The sequence below is a fragment of the Metopolophium dirhodum genome, chromosome 3, assembly GCF_019925205.1.
Source record: "Metopolophium dirhodum isolate CAU chromosome 3, ASM1992520v1, whole genome shotgun sequence".
In the NCBI taxonomy this organism is placed as follows: domain Eukaryota; kingdom Metazoa; phylum Arthropoda; class Insecta; order Hemiptera; family Aphididae; genus Metopolophium; species Metopolophium dirhodum.
The window spans coordinates 16,687,300-16,707,703 of NC_083562.1; the positions used below are offsets into that span (position 1 = coordinate 16,687,300).

A 20,404-nucleotide genomic window follows, 5' to 3' on the forward strand; every position below is an offset into this window, starting at 1 on the left:
ATTCCACTAAACGATCTCAAGGACCACAAACACTTACACATACGCGGATACACCCATCATTATAGACTATAGCATATAAGTCCTTCATAATACATATTATATAACATATTTGATCGATTAACACGTGCTTCACATTATCCGTGACACTGCACGGCATATTTCTAAAGGACTATAATCGCTATTCGCTGCACATAACGTGTCGTCCCTTCGTTTGTTTATGACGGATCTATGACCAACCTGCACTCATATCGTTTTACATACATTTTGTGTCCTTATACGTTCGACTTAAATCCATATTTTGATTCACTTATCTGTGCGGGTCGATTCTATTACAATGCATACCAAGATTTTTCAACGGCATGCATTGTCCATTTACTTGTTTTATAATATTATGAAAATTACATTTACACATTTGCTATTTTAAATATTCTGGTACAAATGTGTGAGCGGTTAACTGCATTGTTTGAACGAAAAAAAATTGAATGGTTTAATAAATATTATGTTCATAATATAAGAAATTCAAAATGTAATGAAAAATGTACTAAGTAACAAAAACATAAAAATGCTATATTATTACTATAAATTTACTGGTTTATGTGTACTTGGAGTTTAATCCATAACGAAAATGTATTATTAACCTACATTGTTCAGTTAATTTAGGATACATTTCAAAAGTGTATTTTTTGTTAACATCCCCCTTTCTTACAAAATATTATACATTGTAAAATATGTTGAAACAACTTTCAAAGTTGGCCATCAAAATATCAATAGGTCACGTCAAAAGTTATGAAAGTTCGCTGATAAAGTAGTTAGGAAATATCTGTAGCCGAAGGTAAATCAATCATACTGCTTATAATTGAATTATGAAGCAACTAAAAGAATAAGATTGGATATAATATTTTATTTTTTTGTTAAACGTCTTTTAAAACTTTCAGAGTAACCTTCTACCTTCAGATCAATGTAGAACACTATAGTCAGCTTAAATTCAATATCGCAAAACATTCATTATACGTTTAAGACATTTTCAATCATTAGAGCTCTTTATTAAAATCATTTACCCTTTTTTACTACCTAACCAACTTAATTTTTTTTTCCTTTTTTATTTAATTAGAAAAACTATTTCAGGCTAGTAAATCTATGCGTATATTGTTATTATAACAAAACTATAAAAATAAGTTTAATGATTACGAATTTTCTGATTGGTTATACAATATAGTGTTTCAAGTATTCCACAATAATTATTTTAAATACGTTTACATAATATGTAATTAATTATAATATTCTTCAAGATGTTGAGTACAAAATATAATATTGCCATGTAAAATCGATAAAATATGACAATGCCAAATGCCAATGTTAAACACAAACTTCAGCAATTCTAATTAAAATTGAATTTATACCGGAAACAATTATGTTAAACTTATGACTTCTAAACTATATATCGAGGTACACGGGCGATTATATTTTGTCACTGATATTGACTGTAAGTACCTTGAAAATGTATTACAAATGAAATTTACTTCAATAACTTTAAATACTTGATAGAACATGTTTCAAACTGAATATATCAAACCTAAAGTATTTACTGAAGTACTTAGGATTAGAATCTAAGCTTACTGAACTTGACCTAACCTTATTAGTAATATAATTTTGACTTGGATCAATATCAGTATGATAACTTCTTTATTACTCAATTAAAACGTGTTTCAGAGCAATTATCTTAAAATTATATCTTATTATACTTTAATACTTAAACATTTATAATTCAACATGTCTCAACTATCAAATATAATAAATATAACTAACGCCTAACAATAATTTATCTAAAAACTTTTCAAAATGTTCAATTAGTATAATACGTAGTATACTAAAATTAAGTTTTCTATTGTATAATGTTTACAAATTATAACAATAATTTAAGTTAAATTTATTTTTTTATCAATTATTAATTAATATTGGCTTTATGTTTACTTTATAAATATAAAATTGATATATTTCTAAATATTATGTTCTTTAAATTATTACAGTGCATGATAATTTGTAACCAGTACATTTAATACATTTCCATCCATTTTATTTTACGAATCACGATTTATGAGTGAACATTTCCTTTGAAATGTTGAAAGCTGCTTTTGTTTTGGACAATATTAGCACGCACGGTCAAAAACACGCTGTATGCAGCCAAGTATGGTATAATATTTTACACGACCAGCGAAAGGTTAGAATTAGGTCACTCATTTGCCAAGAGCAAAAAATGTTAATGACAGCTTTTTGAATTTATTTTTGCTATGAACAAACACTATAATACCTAATGCATTCAACTAATTAATGATATAAATAATATTACAATAGTGTACATCGAGCAAAATGATACTTTAACTTATAAATCAAAATCATAATATTATATTAATCAATTTAAAAATGTTTAATTAAAAATACATTTTTATAATATAATATTGAATCAATAATTATATTAGTTTTGTTTAAAAACACAAATTTTCTTTTGAATATTTTTTCTTAATTAATATAATAAATAATGGTAAACAACAAAGTTAAATTAAGTGATTAATTTTTATATTTTTAATATAGTTAAGCTAACGTTTGACAAAATCGTGGCTTAAAATATTATATTGTTTTTTAGATATGTAACTATTGTTATACATAAATAATATATATATTACATAAATTATTGTTAATTATTGATTTATAAGTCAATACCGACATCGAGTGAGATAACTATATACAATACTTCGTATTATATTCTATAACGACTAAAATATCGATTTTGTCAAAAACATGTGTTGTATAAATAAATATTCAAGATTTGCCTCGTTTTTATTAATTACAACCCCCCCCCCCTTCTCTAAAATAATTCGTCAAATTAATAACTATACAGTAGGTATTTTAAATATTATAAATAAAAATAAAATTTTTTTTAATAGATTTATCATTATTACCGTTCATTTTACATGATCTCTAGGTCCATATTATAACCAATATAATTAAGTCATAATAAAAAAATAAATTAAAAGTTTGAATAACTGCAAGTACTTATTAAGTTAATTAATACAACGATAAATAATCATAACTTCCTATTGTTAAATGCATAAGAAATTAAATTAATATACAAATATAAATATTAAATAATACATGTGATGAAATGATACCAAAAAAAAATGTATATTATAAAATGACACGTATTTATTATAAAATAACGTCTAACAAAAACACACATAAATAAAATTCAAGAAAGAAAGAAATGAAGATTACAATTACATATTCGACCTAATTCCTTCGAGAGATTTATCTTCACAATAAAGACGTCGGTACTAAATTTTGTTGCTATCTGTTGAATTATTCATTTCAATCAACAGAAGATTCATTAAATGTTTTCAAATAATAACTTTATGACTGAATACTAGAACCATGGGTATCATCTATGTATAACTTGAATTCAATGTAATTCTTTAAATGTTTCTCTACGTACCTAAAGAAATAAGGAATTATAAATAAAACGGGAATAATATTGTGCCAAGCTATCCACATATAACTACTAAAAAACATATTTTAAAATAATAGAATTAATTGTTGTTAAATATATGATTTGGTACCTATAGTTTTACTGCTTTAAAAATATATTACAATGTACCTACTTAAGATTCTCAAAAACAATAATAAAAACAAATTATCGGTAGGCATCCCATCCATGGTCTATCATTTGTTATCCATTACTTTATAAATATTTTATGGAATACTATTGTGACGTACCAATCCGAAATCAATGGACATTTAAAAAGGATTATTTTTACTTTATTTTAGTGATACAATGAACACTACATTTCAATATGAACTCTTAACTATCACATACGCACCGTAATATTTAAACCCATTTTAATGATAATCTCCGTAGTTCGTGTTGTACTCGAAACTCCTATTATGATTTTAAAAAAAGTTTGACCAATACATAATATAATTAATCATAAACACATCTGGCAGTATTTCTATTTTACAACAAAAACATTTTATGAACATTCAATCACATAACTCCAATTCTTGACGAGAAGAAAAATGTATTTTACTATACATTTTTTTCTACAGTAATTATTGAATACAATATTAATTAATTATTTAAAACTTTGGTTGAATTAGTTTTTAATCCTTTGTTAGTGGTGAAACAGGGCATCATAACAATATCAGATCTATATTTTTTTTTTTTAATTTAAACTAGACCTATTCCAAAATATTATAACGGTAAAAACGTAACAATTCAAATATTTTAGTAAAATTAAAAAAACTTCATGACATTATTCGTTATAATTTAATATATATATATTAATATATTCACAGTTTTTTAGCTTTTATAAATATTAATTGTTATAGAACTGTTATTTATAATTAATAAAGAACATTAATGTTTTTCATACAATTATTGATTTAAATTATATACGATAACTTAAATAATGAATTCTGACGGAACAAAATATAATTTGTATAAAAGGATTTACCTATATGTTTCGGAGTTTTGAAAGATGTTATTATGATTTTTTTACAAATTAGTATAAGGCATATGTTTGTTATTTATGGAATTAATATACTTCTCAAAAAAAAATATAATAATGCAAAAATTGTATTGTTTTATAAAAAAATAAAATAGTAAATTTATTTTTGATATAATGTTTAATATATATAAAAAAAATTATATTTTCTTAGTTGAATACTATAAAATCACATGTTTAATATTTTTACAATTAAAATGATCTTCATATAATCAGATAATAATTGTATAAACCCTCTCTGATTTTAGAGACTATATCAGAAGATAGATAAGAAGTATAGTTATTAGTTATTATAGTTCCGTTTGAGATGACACTACTCCACTCAGTCACACGGACTGTAATCGAAGAGGTCGTTCAATTATTTTTTAGTTAGTATTTATTTGAGTTCTAAAAATATTTTATTGTTTCTCATAACCAGCCAACTGCTTTCTATTAACAAATATAATTTATTTAACCAATACATATAGCCCTACATTTTTGGAATTCAGCATCATATGACTGTTGTTAGGCTTATATTATTTTTAAGTGAGTAATTCGTTCAAAATTAAGAAATAATATAATTATTATTAATCATTATTTTCAAATACAGATAAGCAATAACGAACTTTAAAATCAACTCTGAACATAATAAATTTATGATGTCTGTAGATTGGAATTATTCACTTTCGAGTGGTAATTTTATTCAGTTTTCTCAATAATATCCTAGTGGACACTAGTTAACCATCGAAAATTTGAAAATATTTTACCAATCTCAAAATTGAATATACAATTACTTCAAAATTGATTGTATTGAATATAAAAAGTACCTTAGGATAATGCTTAATATTATAGAAACACAATTAATTTTAAAAGATTTTTCTAACAATCATTTCTTGAATATGAGTTTGCCCATTCAAAAATATACCCCGAAGACAATCTCGCCTTTTATTTTATGTTTTATAATTTGTGTACAGGTACATCTGTTATTATATAAGTCATGAATATTCACAACTATAAACTTTTTTCTTATTTAAGATAAGTGTATGTACTTTTATAATTTTCATTTTGACACATTTATGATTATATCCAAAGTTAATCTGGTAAAAAACTATATAAAAACAAATAGTATAATAAAAGTCTAAGTTTTTTTCCTTTTATGCAGTTCTAAAACAGGTTTAAGCTTTATTAGTTATATCGTCGATTTATAAAACAACACACTGTTTCTCGATTAAAACTCATCAAAAAGTCAAAAAGGATATTTCAAACCTTATTAATAAAATAAATATATGTTTGTAATTCTCTGAACAAAAGCATAAAAAACTGAACTTATTAAGATCGTGATTTCTGGTTTTCATTCTTAATATTATTATTATTCAATTTAAAACCCGTAAATATCAATATTATTCTTATAAAATTAGTACAATTTACAGACATTTCGATAAATAAATAATTATACAAACTATGGCATTTTTCTTTTTGTTCTGTCATCCTGTTTTGAGCAGAAAAAATGATTCAATCTTTAACTTTGAAGTGTGGTTTCTAGTTTCTCTAATTGTATCTAGTTGGTACATCAAGCAGTCAAAACCAGAAAAAAAAGTAGAAATATAATCGGGGGGAAACAAATTTCTACTTTTGTCATTAATACGTCTCACTTACAACACTTTCTAAAATAAAAAAATCTTAGTTTCAAGAACATAATTTATATTCTAAACGGAGGGTGAAATGGATTAGTTTAACAATAATGTATGTCTTATTTTATGTCCATAATCACGTTTTGGGGTAGACATTTTACTCCAATCATCAAGACCTAAGGATGTTTCTGGTTGTAAATTTGTTCTGGCTGGTTCAAAAATAAATAATTATAGAAACTATAGTAATTTATATACACAACTTATATTAGCAGTTTCTATACATGATATTATTTTGAAAATATTTTAGCTATTATTAAGCTAATAATTGACATTTTAAATTCTCAATTTTTTTCAATTCATATTGATACAATGTTGTTTCTAGTTCAAAATACCCCAAAATGTAATAAAATGTTCCACATACGTTTAACTTATAGCAATTTGTTTAAAAATATCAAAATATATAACTAGGTACCTATTTAAATTATTTTTTTTTATATATTTGAAATTAAAACGTTGACGAAAATATTGATTTTTCCTCTTAATTATTTTGTTGTGATTTAAAAAATGTTATTTGTAAGGTCTTAACACTTTATGGCCTATTTTGTTAATTATTTTCTGTTCACAATCCATGTTTAGACTAATTTTAACATTATATCCGTGTGGACATATGAATAAATAATAATAACATAATATTAAAATGATTAACAGTAGGTAACTAATATAATGTAGGTATGCGATCACTTTTAAAAAAGATAGTTCAAGTTCTACCATACCAATTATTAAATGCTAATAGATAAATAAATTCTAGTATATTATATAATATCATAAATTGTATTATTTAATATTGTAACAAACTTAAAAACTGAAACAGCATACTACTTAAAAAGGACAAAATTATACACTAATTAAAGAATACTAACAATTATAAATGACTAATATTTATACATTGAGGGATATTTTTAAATTAAATATGTCTTATGGTAGGTAACATTTGTTATATTAGCTGACATATAATCATAAACAGTTGTATCAGACTCTATAGATAGTTACTAATTTGTACATAGTTCGATAACCAAAGCCCGACATTTCCTACCATATCTTATATTGAAAGGATATTAATAAAAACTTCAAAAGGTCATGTTTTATCGTGTCTAGAAATCACTTTTTCTTCATACAACTCCAGTTCACCGTTGGCACTTGTGCACAATATTAATTAAACAATAAACACTGCCAAGTTCCACCAAAATTCTATGCTAGTAGAGCTGATTAAAGGAAATTCGCTCAACTATTATGAAACCTCTCTCTAACTCTATTGCTGTATCAGACTCCACTTATCCTGCAGGTGTTTTATAATCTGTATATTATACAACTTTTGAGCTGAATACATAATTTATATATTTCCCCAAGTGGAAATTGCAAAACTCATTTATAAAAAAAACACCAATAAATTATTTATTTGTAGAACAGTTTCTCAAAAATCATTAAATTATAATATGATTTATTTGTTTAACTATTATTATTTCTTATATTTTATAATGTATATTAATTAAATAATATAATTTCCACTGTAAAACAAAGTATAGATTGTAACCTTACGCTGTGTTTTTATAAAAGTCAACTTGCCAATGTTGCTCTACTTAGCATTAAAAAAAAATTATTTCAAAGTAAATTAAAATATTCTAGGTGGGTACACTAGAATATTCTAGGTGGAATTTTTCGGTGGATTAATTTCATAAAATTGAATGTGTTTTTTTACTTTATAATAATTTAGATATTTTAGCAAAGTTCAATATTTTCATGAATATTATTATTTTTTTTTTAATAATTATTTTATTAAAACAATTTGAATAGAATTGTAATATAAAATCAACCATGTAATTCCATCTAAAATGTATTATTGGTGTATTATTAATATTATTACTATAATTATAATTGATAACAATGATACATTATCATCATCGATTGCGATGCTAAGTTGGTCTCAATTTACTTATATACTTGAGTATATTTTATTTTCACGCCGTTTAAATTTGAAATGTTCATAAAATAGTTTTACTATATTCTAAGTATCCAACGATTTCATAAGACGTGATGACCTAATCTTGCATTACATTTAAAGTTTTAATAATAAATATCTGTTAAGTGTTAGGTACTTCTATTATACTTATCCAAATAAAATGTTCAACAATTCTAAAACTAATTTTAATTTCTAATTAAAACGGTTTAAATATACATAAACCATCTACTTATAACTGTTGAATTGTAATTAAGAACTAAGAATAATACGTAATGAAAATTTTTATAAAAAAAAATTCAAATTATTGAATATAATTTCTATTTTTATAAAAATAATAAAAATGCACTAAAAAAGCCACAATTTTTCAAAGTACCACTATATTATCCATTATGTATTTATATTTTATATCCCGTCATTTCAACATAAATTCTGCTATTAAAATTAATAATAATCATGCTATTAAAAGTTTTAATTATATAAACTTTTTATTAATCAATCTATATCCATACTTATTACATGTTGGTTTATTTATTTTTTAAATTGATTATTTCGATTCATTACATTCAAACTTTGTTGACAAAGCAGAAAGTTACTATACGTTATTATAATTTTAATTACTGAACTAATACAAAGGTGCCTTCAGCTTTTAAATATTTTTTTAACAAAATAGGTTTTTTGAAAAACAAGATATATGTATTGACATGTACCAACATAATTTAGATATTTTTGTTAATAGCGGTAATAACTGATTCACGGTATACGTACCGGTATTCTAAAATACTGAAAATACCGGTTATCGGTATTTTACCGGTATGTCTAAAATACCGCCATTTAGGGATGACTAAATGTCCTAGTGTAGACTTCACACCTCGTCGTTGAGCATATTAAACATTGTAATAGACGTGTTAAATTTTAATTCATTGACAAATCATACTACGGTAGGTACTACTAATATATGAGATATCATTGTGTATAGATAACAAAATTATAGCAAAAAGTTTTTATCTACGATTTATGTTTATTGAATTACAACAAAATAACAAAAATTTTAATTATTTTATTTATTTATTCTGAATATGTAGTTATTACATTTTCCTAAAGATATATCCATAGCTGATTGACAGAATAACAAAATTAATAAAAAAAAAATTCGCAATATGGAGCTAAGTTTCAAGTTCCTGTGATCAATAGTTTTTTTAAATCCAACAAAAAAACCAAAATCATTACTTTTTATTTTAAAAGAAATCTAACTTCGTCAAAATATGAACTAAAAATTGTATTTAAAAATGAATGCATCATATTGTGTATATTAGATCCCAACAAAAACACTCCTCCATACTCCGTGTAAAAAACGCGGGAAAAATTTCTTGAGAAAACGGCTCAAAAAGTTGTTATCTTATTTTATAGGTATCTATAAGTCTTTGAACTATAGATATAATTTCTGTTAAAAACATCTACTAAAAAATGTATGATAAAATTAAGCTAAGTTAACATAAATGATATCTATAGTTCAAAGACCTATAAAATGATATCACAACTTTTAGAGCCGCTTTTTCAAGAAATTTTTTCCGTGAATCGTGTTATATCTTGTAAAATAATGATCCAGTAGTTTTCGCGTGTAGTTAGGGAAATTAAGTTGTTAATATTTAAGTATAAAATATAATATTAAATTAGGGGGCCCAGTGTCGGTTTTTTAAATTGTCCATTATATTTTAGCCACCTTAACTATAATACTTTTCCACTATTCTACTACCCGATACCTATTTAAGAGGAAGGTTGATAGGGTGTATTATATAAAAAAAAATGACCTTACGGGAATGGGCCTTGTAGAAATGTCGGATTTTGTTAACCACGTTTTTATCTGAAAGAAGAAGACTTCCTCGAACTCCGATTTTTTATTTTATTTCAAATAATGGTATAATATGATTTATAAAAAAACGCTTAAAATTATATTATTTTTGAAGACATATTATAAAGGTAGAGATAAAAATATATAAAAACGGAGTTCAATGCAGCCTGTAGAATATTACCCTATAGTAGTTTAAAAAAAAAAATTGGTTGATTCTACAGAGCAGGATCATTATTCCCGTAGAGCATATTTTTGTGTACAAAATTACACTGGCACCAGGCACCTTAATAAATAATTTTTTTTAATTAATTACTTAAATTAAAATAATAAATAAATAAATAAATTTTTTTAATTTAGTATTTTTATATAAATTAATTTGTCATAATATAATAAACATAGGTACAGTATTTATTATATTTTATTTTTGAATAAACATATTATTTTGGTTATAAATAATATCAGGTAAACAGTATTTAAAACATTTTAGAACCAACAGTTAATAATTATCTATAATCACGTTAAAATGTATTCGTTTTGCATCCAGTTTCATAAAATAATAAATAATTAAACTATCTAAATTATATAAGTGAAAGTTTTCAGATACAAATGAAAGAGTTTCAAAAGTCACTTAAGACCATGAGATATGATTTTCTCCAGTGGAAAGGTTTAGTCTTTATTTAGTCGTCTTTAGAAGCTAAGCTGTTTTCAGACTTTCTTTATTATTGTCTGAAATCCAAATGGCCTAGAAAACTGAACGAATTTTGATTGAGTGTGCTTTGAGTTAAAATCAGTGAAATGCTAACATTTGCATTTTAAACATCAGAAGATTGATAATATACTTTATATATTTTTTTTCTTTCAAAATACAGATATACCTAGAAACCCTTTAATTTTTAATAGGAAGTTCAAACTTGATACATTTAAAGTATAGGTACATTAAAAATATTGTAATTGTTAATAATTTCATACGTTTGAAATCCGTTTTAAATACTTGGTGTAAGTAGAATAATGGACGATATTGGACACAGAGTTAACTAGGTTTCAAAGTTTAGAAAGAGCTGAACAAATCGAGTCATGACCACCATAGCAAAGTGATGAAAGTTCTGTAAAACTATTTTGTAAGGCAGTGTGCCAAGTGGTAAAAAAGTATGAAACACCGTATTCTTTACTTTAAAATAGTTCATAATTTTATGATGAGCCTCCTTGTTAGTCGCCCGGATAGCTAAATTTAATTTAGCCAATTTGAAGATGAAGTTGGATGATTTTATCGTATTTGATAAGTTTATAAGAAAATAATTCAATACTTAAAGTATCTATATGTTTATTTCAACAATTTATAAGCTATAACAAACAATCATAATAATATTTAAAAAAGGGTACTCTACATGACAAAAATATACAAAACCGAAATCTTATCTTTATTGAAATTAGTACTAAAATATTTTTTCCAATTTCATTTTCGGTTTCGGTTATTGGTTTTTATTTTTTTCGTTTTTGCTTTCAGTTTCGATATCGACTTCGGTTTTTAACGGGCTTAACTGGTATTCAAAATCGGTATTCAATATCGGCTTCAAGCCTTGCTAAATGGATTTTATTTTGTCAATATTCAGTACGCACATTGTGAATGGATAATAATTATTTATTTATTTTTATCATAATACCTGTGTAGAATTCACTAGTTACCTTTTACTTGAATACTTACATATTTGAAGAGACAATTTTAGATGGTTTGTTAAATATACCATATTATATTATTAAAGTGTACAATTTTTCAAAAGTTATTTTATCGTAAATAATAACAAATTTAACAAAAAATATTAAAAATTCATATTATGAACGATGAATAATTGAATGTTCATCGTCCAAATATTTTTCAATTAATAATGCATTAAAACAAAATATACAGAAACATACATACAATATTGTTTATTACAGCTAAAAGTACCAATAATATAATTTTATAATGGACTTGTTTATTATATTTATATTCATATATGAATATCATAATGTGTATAATATTATAGTATCAAAACTATAAACATATTGATTGTTATACCTCTCCTAATAATGAATAGCCAATATATACCCTAAAATGTGTAAATAAATGCATGTAATATGTGTGTATGTATGTAAAAGTTCCGGACATAGTCTTGCGGGATTTCGGCCCCAAATTATCATCATAAATTTAAATTTACGGCTTACCCACAGATACTTTTTTTGGTACAAGTTTTTTTTTTACGATACAGTCACTAGAGTTACATAAATTCTCTTGAGAAGCTAGGGAATCCGTGACGTTGGTTAATATTTTTTTTTTCAGTGAAAAGGGTGGATAAACTACCAAAAAGCAATCTGTTATGAACTGGCTACATTTGTTTCAACCATGCGTAACCAAACTTCATATGTAATAAAAGCTTTTCTGAGTCCTTGACATTTCAAATATCATTTAAAAATAATACAATTGTTTTAAATTATTAACTTATAACCCTGAAAAATATATATCATAATATAATAGAATATGTAACAACGAAATGTTTTTGTATGCCTACACAGTATTCATCAATGAATATAAAAACAAAATTTTAGTTTGACAAATTCAATATTTGTTGTTATGAACTAATATATATAAAAGTAGAATACGACTCAAACTAGTGTAAGTTTGACTTAATTCTTATCAATATAAACATTCTTTTGATAAGTGTATATAAGCATGCTTATTGTATTTTTCATTTGATGCATTGCAATGTATTGTTTGGAATTAGATTAATATAATATACTGTCGTAATTATGTATAGTTGTAAAATATACGAACATTTGAACGTAGCAATCATAATATGTTTGTACAAAAAAGAATGCTTTCTCTTATATTAGTTATATTTTATCATTATAGAGATCAATCAAATATAGATAAATCAAATATAACATTTATGTTACCTATTTAATGTAGAACGAATATAGAAAATACATCGTAATAAATTTAGTTTAACGATAAAAAGTTTTAAAATCCTCGATGAGTTATTATATTAATTAATTAAAAACTAATAGACACATAATAATTATTGAATATCACTAAATTAGTGTCCTAAAATATTTTATAACTCATCCATTTGTGCTTTTTTTCTAATGTTACTTTAACGATTTTTTATGAATAAATTACATAAAAAACAAAAATTAAAACAAAATTGACATACTATATGTAGTGTAAATACTAGGTTTTATCATGATTGTCCAATCACACTTGAATAGTCCTCTGTAAATGTTTGACCCACTAGTGTAAGAATACTGTGAGTGCAGGTAGAATTTCTCAATAGGCGTTTTAAGCGTATGAATGAACTGAAACGTCGCATAAAAAGATAAAAGTTCTGGAGAAAATACAAACGACGTTAGATTTTTGTGTTTATTTGTGTGGGTTACAGATCCACCATACTATTTTAAATGGCATGCCAATAAATGTTCAGTTCTCTGACACGAGATAAATGGCAAATTTCCCTACGGGTTCTTCAAAGGAAGCGCAGTGTGTCTGTGTTAAAAGCTTTTACGCAAAAGAAAAAAAAATGTGACGATACAGATCGAAATAACTGCGAAACGAATAATCGATTTTCTATTAGACAACTTACACGCCAAACGATAAAGACTTGTCAATTTTGTGTTTTTTTTTTTTTTGCTGCTCTTGTTTTATAAATATATACTTTTTAGCATATATCACCATTTTATTGAATATTATAAAAGTCAACACACTTTTAGTATTGTCGATTTTCGCTTCAATTTGAATTTCGACCAAAAATAGATATAATTTTATATTATAATAGGTATTGATGATAATAAAAACTGCTTTAGTGTAGGTGTTTCACCTACCTCCACAACATGACTGTAAATTATAATTGTTTCACCGTACTCTTTTCGAACTGAAAACACCAATATTATTTTAAGGTTTATCTCACGGCATCGTATCAAAAACAATACAGTGGTGTTACGTGCTGAAACGATTTATTATTCTACGCCGCAGCCGGCGGACCATTAGGCCACGACGACGACTCGTTGGAAAACATCAGTTAATCGCGCGCGACGAGGGTTGAGTGATTGGGTGCCCCTGTGGGTTGAACGGTTTTCCGTGCTCAGTGTAGTTGTCAACTGTATACGATTTCCCACTGTGTCCTGACATTTTTTTAATGGTTTGCCTCAGTAAATTTGTTTTTTACCCTGATCCCACCTTTTTTTTTTATAAATGAATTCTACGAGAGAATTCACCTGTTGCGCGTCGTGAAATTGTGTTGCGTCATCGTAGACGCTGTTAGTTTTTATAATGTTGATATATTAAACTTAAAATGTGGAGTATCCACAATTTTAAAACACATAGTAATCGGTAGGTATAATTATATTGTCGTATAGTAAAATCAATGTGCATTTCACCAGTAAAAACAAGAACAAATAAGAATGATTTTTTTCACGTTTTCTTACTTTTTTACTAATTCAAAATATTATTCAGTTATATTTTAGTAAATTGAGGTATATAATTCATATAAGTACAATATTTGTAATGCGTCACTTTAAATGTACCTTTTACCCAAACATGTAGTCATACGAAAATTAGGTAATAATAAACAATCTAAAAAAGTGGGGAAATAGACAACCGCTTTGCTGTAGTTGTCGAGTATATATCTCGTAATTGAGTGTAATGTGTGTGCTAAATTTGTATTTAATGATAAATCATTGCATAAGAAAACACTATTCTGAGCGAAGACAGTATATTACTAAGTATATTTTGTGATATATTAATATTGTTATTAAAGTAATATAATATTTTACTATTAATAATTCAGTAGATTGAATACATTTTTGCCAAAAAGTATATAGTATCCAAAGTAAAGGAAATATATTTAAGTAGAAAATCTATACGTTTGTACTACTTCAAAAAGTAATGACAGACACATAAAAAAAAATAATGATAATAGGTAACTAGTATTGTTCAGACCATCCTAAAAAAAGGTTGAAAACTAAAAAATAAAACCAGTTAAGTATTAAATATCTATACCAATGCTAGATGTATATCAGTACATCACACACATAAATAAGACGATAAACGAGCACTCGTGCATGGATATAATATACAATTTGAGTACAAATAATATGAACAAACATGAGCTGGTTGAATCATTTTCACATAAACTGAATCAATAAAGTGGTTACCACATCAATAACTCACGTAGGATTATGCATGTATGCGTAAACGATTAACATTACGAAATTGAATAGCAAATTAGTCTGCAGGAGGAGTATACATAAACAAACATAAATGTTAAACTTCATCAGAAATAAATATCCAAATACAATATAATGGTTATTGAAATTTGAAATGTTTATTCAGGTACATTAAAATGATTGTGGATAATTCATAACTCGTAAGTAACATAATACAGCGACCAACAAGGCGAAACAGAACTACAGTATCCCGAAACATTAAATTGGTTAATTTAGCGAATTAGCTTACCAACTACAGCAGTAAGTAGTAGCTTGTCTACTAGCTTATGATCCATGTGAAAACTAGCACGGTCGACAGCTGTCTGTGTAAAAAAATAATCCACAGTTATGGAAAATTCATATTGATGGATATCTATTAGCTATTATCTATAGGTTAGAAACTAAGAACCAACAGCATAGATTATAAAAATATTCCAATTTCCATATTATAACGTGTTTGTAGACAATTTTCAATCGTTAAAAGACGTTTATGAAACTTATAAGTTTTGAAACTTTTCTTATATTACTCAAAAATCCAATGGACGACAAAATATATATATACATTTTAGTACCAGCATGTATAATACCTATTAGTATACAAGATTAAAAATGTATGTATATTGTATACGAGAATTTTTATTTAAAAACTAAAACACGTATTAAGAGTTTAAAAAATAAATAAATACCTATATACATATAGTAATCAATATTTACATTTAAGATCCTGAGTGAAGCTATGAATGTATAATAGTTTTAAAATCATGTGGTTTATTTTTTTGTTTGTGTTAGTCATCAACTTTTAGCGCAGTGAAAATCCTTCTAGTTAAATAAATAGATCTTATTTGTACTATGGGGAAGTCAAAATTAAAAATCCCCAGTACTTTTAAAATTATTTTTTTGTATCACTATTATATTCTTAAATGTTCACTTGAAATATATAATTATTAGTATTTTTAGACATATTATAATTTAAAAATATTTTGGCTTTTGGTGATAATTAAAGACATTTAAATTGTTTGACTTTTTTGAAGTCTAAAAGCTCAAAAATTATTTTTACAGTAATAAAAAAATATTATAATATAACGTGTGTCTCATTATATTTATATTTAGCATCTGCAATTCGAATGTTGAAGAAATTTAATATTTAAAAGAAAAACCTATTTTGGTTATTATTTTGAAACTCGAAAAATGTTTACAGAGACTTGAAACTTTTCTCCATCAAATATTATTTTTTTATTTTCTATATACAGTGGGTTGCTTAAAATAGTTGGATTAATTTTAAACTAAATATTTCAAGATCCTATATATGGCTATATCCACATCATTTTACGATACGTCGGTATTCACTTTTAAATTAATATTAATAATCATACATTCTTGATAAAATTTCATAATAAATCAAATAGGTTTATCATATTATTATGATTTTTTTTCGCAACAATTAATTCACTCTACCTCGTATTATAAAATATGTTTCCATACTTAATAGTATTATAGTTTTACAATAAAATACATTGTTGGTGGAGTTTGGTACCCATTTAATAATATGTATAGTGTATACATACGTTGAACTTTCCTTTGTAAAACATATATAAGTAAAAAAAAGAGGAAAAAATTTTAAAATATATAGTAATAGGTGTACAAAATACAAACTATAATAATTAACCAACAATCTAAAGTAAACTTCATGATACATAAAACAAATGATTTTAGACAACAATTACGATGCACTCACGTGTGAAAGAACTACCGCTATCAGCTTAGTGATATCATTATAATAAACGTCGTAGATACAATTTGTGCATTTACATACTTGAGATACTTGAAATCATTCATAAAAAAAAAAAAATATATTTTATCACGATTATTTAATATTAAATCTTAGTTCATATTATTTTATTTAACTTAAAATAATAGGTATGAAATTCAACGAAAATACAAGGCTAAATCAAATTAAATATGAAATGTTTACACTTTCTCATAGGTATTTATTTTATATATTATGCTTACTATAATTATTATAATATGATACATTTTGAAAACTGTCAAATTTTAAATAAAATAACACTTTTATAAATCAGATTTTAAATAATAAAATAAATATTTGTAGATTCTGGTAATGTGATATATAGTTCCGAAATAGTTAATGTTGTTGTTCATGTATATATAAATTATAGAACATTTAATTTGATTATTAATATTGTTTTATTTATTAATGTTAAATTCCAGACTATAATTCATAAATATATATACGAAATACAAGATAATATAATTTAAATTAAAAGTTTTAATTTAAGGCAAATTGAAAATGTTTCTGTTGGGCCAGCTTGACATTTTCAAGCACATTTCAACGCCCATGAAACTCTGGACCCAGCTATGTTAAAAAAAAAAAAGCGAGAAAATAAAAAGAGAGACAGTGAGAGAGAAGGGTATAAATATTGTCATTGGACAGAAACATTTTCCTGAATCCGGACGTCCGGGGTGGGTTTTTTTATTTTTCATAATTTCTTTATTTTTTTTTTTATGCTATTCTTCAGTCTATTTTTTCGAACTCCTGTAGCTTCTCGTATCATTTGACTTTATGAATGCCGTGTGTTAATATTTAAATTAAATTCTAAAACGGAATTTTCAGGGAATTCCGGGATCATCCAATTACATTAGTTTGTACGTTGTTACCGGACTGCAGACAAAAGCTCAGTGGTTTTTCCCTTCATTTCTCTGAAACACCGTCATCAATCTTGTTCATCCCCGTTGTCGCGGACTTATGTGCACACAAAAACCACTCCGGGAGCCGTTTTCCGGATGTCCCGACAGAATTTAAGAAATGGGATTATAATGTCATTATTTTCACGCCTTGACGGGCAACAATATTAAAACAAGTGTATGGAATTCTATAAACGTTTCTTTTCCATCTTTTCTCCTTTGCCCCGACTCGCGACTTCGTGCGTCGGTATATCCTCCCAATCTCAATGTCATGGGTTTAATTATACAACGGTGAACTTAATCAAGTTTTCTAACGTTGAGGATGATATGAATAACCGTTTTTTATCAACTTACTTCAGCGGAATAAAATGGTAAAAAAAAATGTGTATACGTATATAATGTTGTACCTATGATATAATCTGTTTTAAACATTTAAAAAAAAAAACTTGGGAAGTCACTTTCTGAGCAAAGACAGTCTATCAGGATATTTTATCATATTACATTTATTTTACAATTAGTAATACGGTAGTTTGAACAAATTGTTGACAAAAACTGTTTTCACATTTTATGTACCTACCAACTACAATATATAAGAATTATAATTTTATTTCATATACTTTTAGTGGTAATTCAATTATAAGTTAATATCGAAGTTCCATAAAAAGGTGTGAATAGGCAGTTGGTGAAGTAAATAACTTAAAATCAATCTAAATATTTTGAAAATGTCATTGTGTAAAATAAATAATAATATACGACTACACAGTAATGAAAGTTTTAAGTTCTTCAAATAGTATTTTTAGAAATACAACAAAATAACTAAAACCGTTATAAGTATTATTTATAAATTAATAAATAAAAACTTAAATATATTTTTTAAAAAAACACACACGCACATATCATTGTAAAACAAATACATACATATCTCTACTCAAAACCTAAAATATATAAGATGACCTTATACCTATGCTTAAACCACTTTGGTTGAGAATAGTTTTTAATATAATATTATTATTACACATTTTAAATCAAATATATTATAATCAAAACAAAATAAATAGGTATGTTAGCAATATCTATGTTAATAGTGTGAACTATTTATTTTAATAAATTTACTCCAAAATTTGTTTTTACAATGGTTGAAACAATTTTTTTTAAACTATTTATACATTTTTATTGAGTTTCTTTTGTATGACAATTGGTTAATATAATTGAAAAACTAAAAGTTTCCAAATTTAGGATATTACTATGTATGTATTTTTAAGGTGAATTTCTCAACATTTTTTTATTTCTTTTCTTGCGAAGTCTTTTTTCTTTGTAGGTACACATGATGGAAAATATGTTACTTTTTGATATGGATTTATTGTTTGGGATTTCGATTTATTTTTTATGAATTCCAACTGACATATGAATTGTCTTTTAGTATAGGTATATATATATATATGTTATATATAAATATATATATATATATATGTGTACATTTCTTTTAAACTTGTTAGTCCACACACAGTGTATGAATTGAATAAGGAAATTTAATATATAGTTTCGATAAATAAAAAAATAAACCAAATGTTACCACATTCGAAGTTTATTCAAAAAGAATCTACTTGGTCACTCCTAATATTAAAATTATATAAAATATAAGAGTTAGCAATAACTTAAAAAGCAAACTTGTATATAGATTTCTATAATAAATTATTATCACTTATACTTATTTAATACACAAATAAAAGATATTGAAGCAGTACAAGTGTAAGTACAATAAGTACCTACATATAAATTATAATGAATAATGTTTATATTACCTGTGGATCAAGTTTTAGACGAGAATGGTATTTTTCATCAACGTAAATTGATCTTTTGTGTACGTGTTGATGTTCAAATAAATAAAATGCATTAAGGCTTCCAATCTGTAACAAAATAGTTTATTGTGTTTCATAGAGTTTTTAAATAATATGTAGGACACTTTCTTTAGAGGACATTCCACCCACATGTGTATTACCGTCTTACTAACAAGCAAATTATTCGGTAAGAATATTATACGGGTTCCAACACTGGTTTTGATTGATATTTAAATGTTAAATCAAGATATTATGAGTAACTTAATGTTAATGTTTACAAAAAATGTACTATTCTAAAATGTTCTTAATTTGATTTAATTAAAAAATTTCAAAAAACAACAAATGTATTATAATATTGTATTTTAATCGATGTGTGTATTGGAAAAAATTATAAGAGAATGCAAAAGTTAAAAAAAAATTGTACACTTAAAGATTTAAATGACTTATTGATTATGATATAAATAAATAGAAGGGTACACTAAAATATTTTTTTAAACAATTTAAGGACTTCAACTCCCAAATCTCCACTCAATTTAAGTACTGCTTTAAACTGTATAATAATAGATCAATGCACTCTAATATCAAAAATAACAGAG

The 20,404-nt window shown here is 25.1% G+C and overlaps 1 protein-coding gene across 1 annotated transcript in view; it reads right to left on the minus strand.

Annotated features, from left to right (window-relative positions):
- LOC132940205 (uncharacterized) overlaps positions 1 to 20,404 on the minus strand; it is a 113,678-nt gene that overhangs the window by 73,848 nt on the left and 19,426 nt on the right. The window contains 1 exon segment of the mRNA XM_061007672.1: positions 19,773 to 19,877. Within this exon segment, the coding sequence (XP_060863655.1) occupies positions 19,773 to 19,877 (105 nt within the window).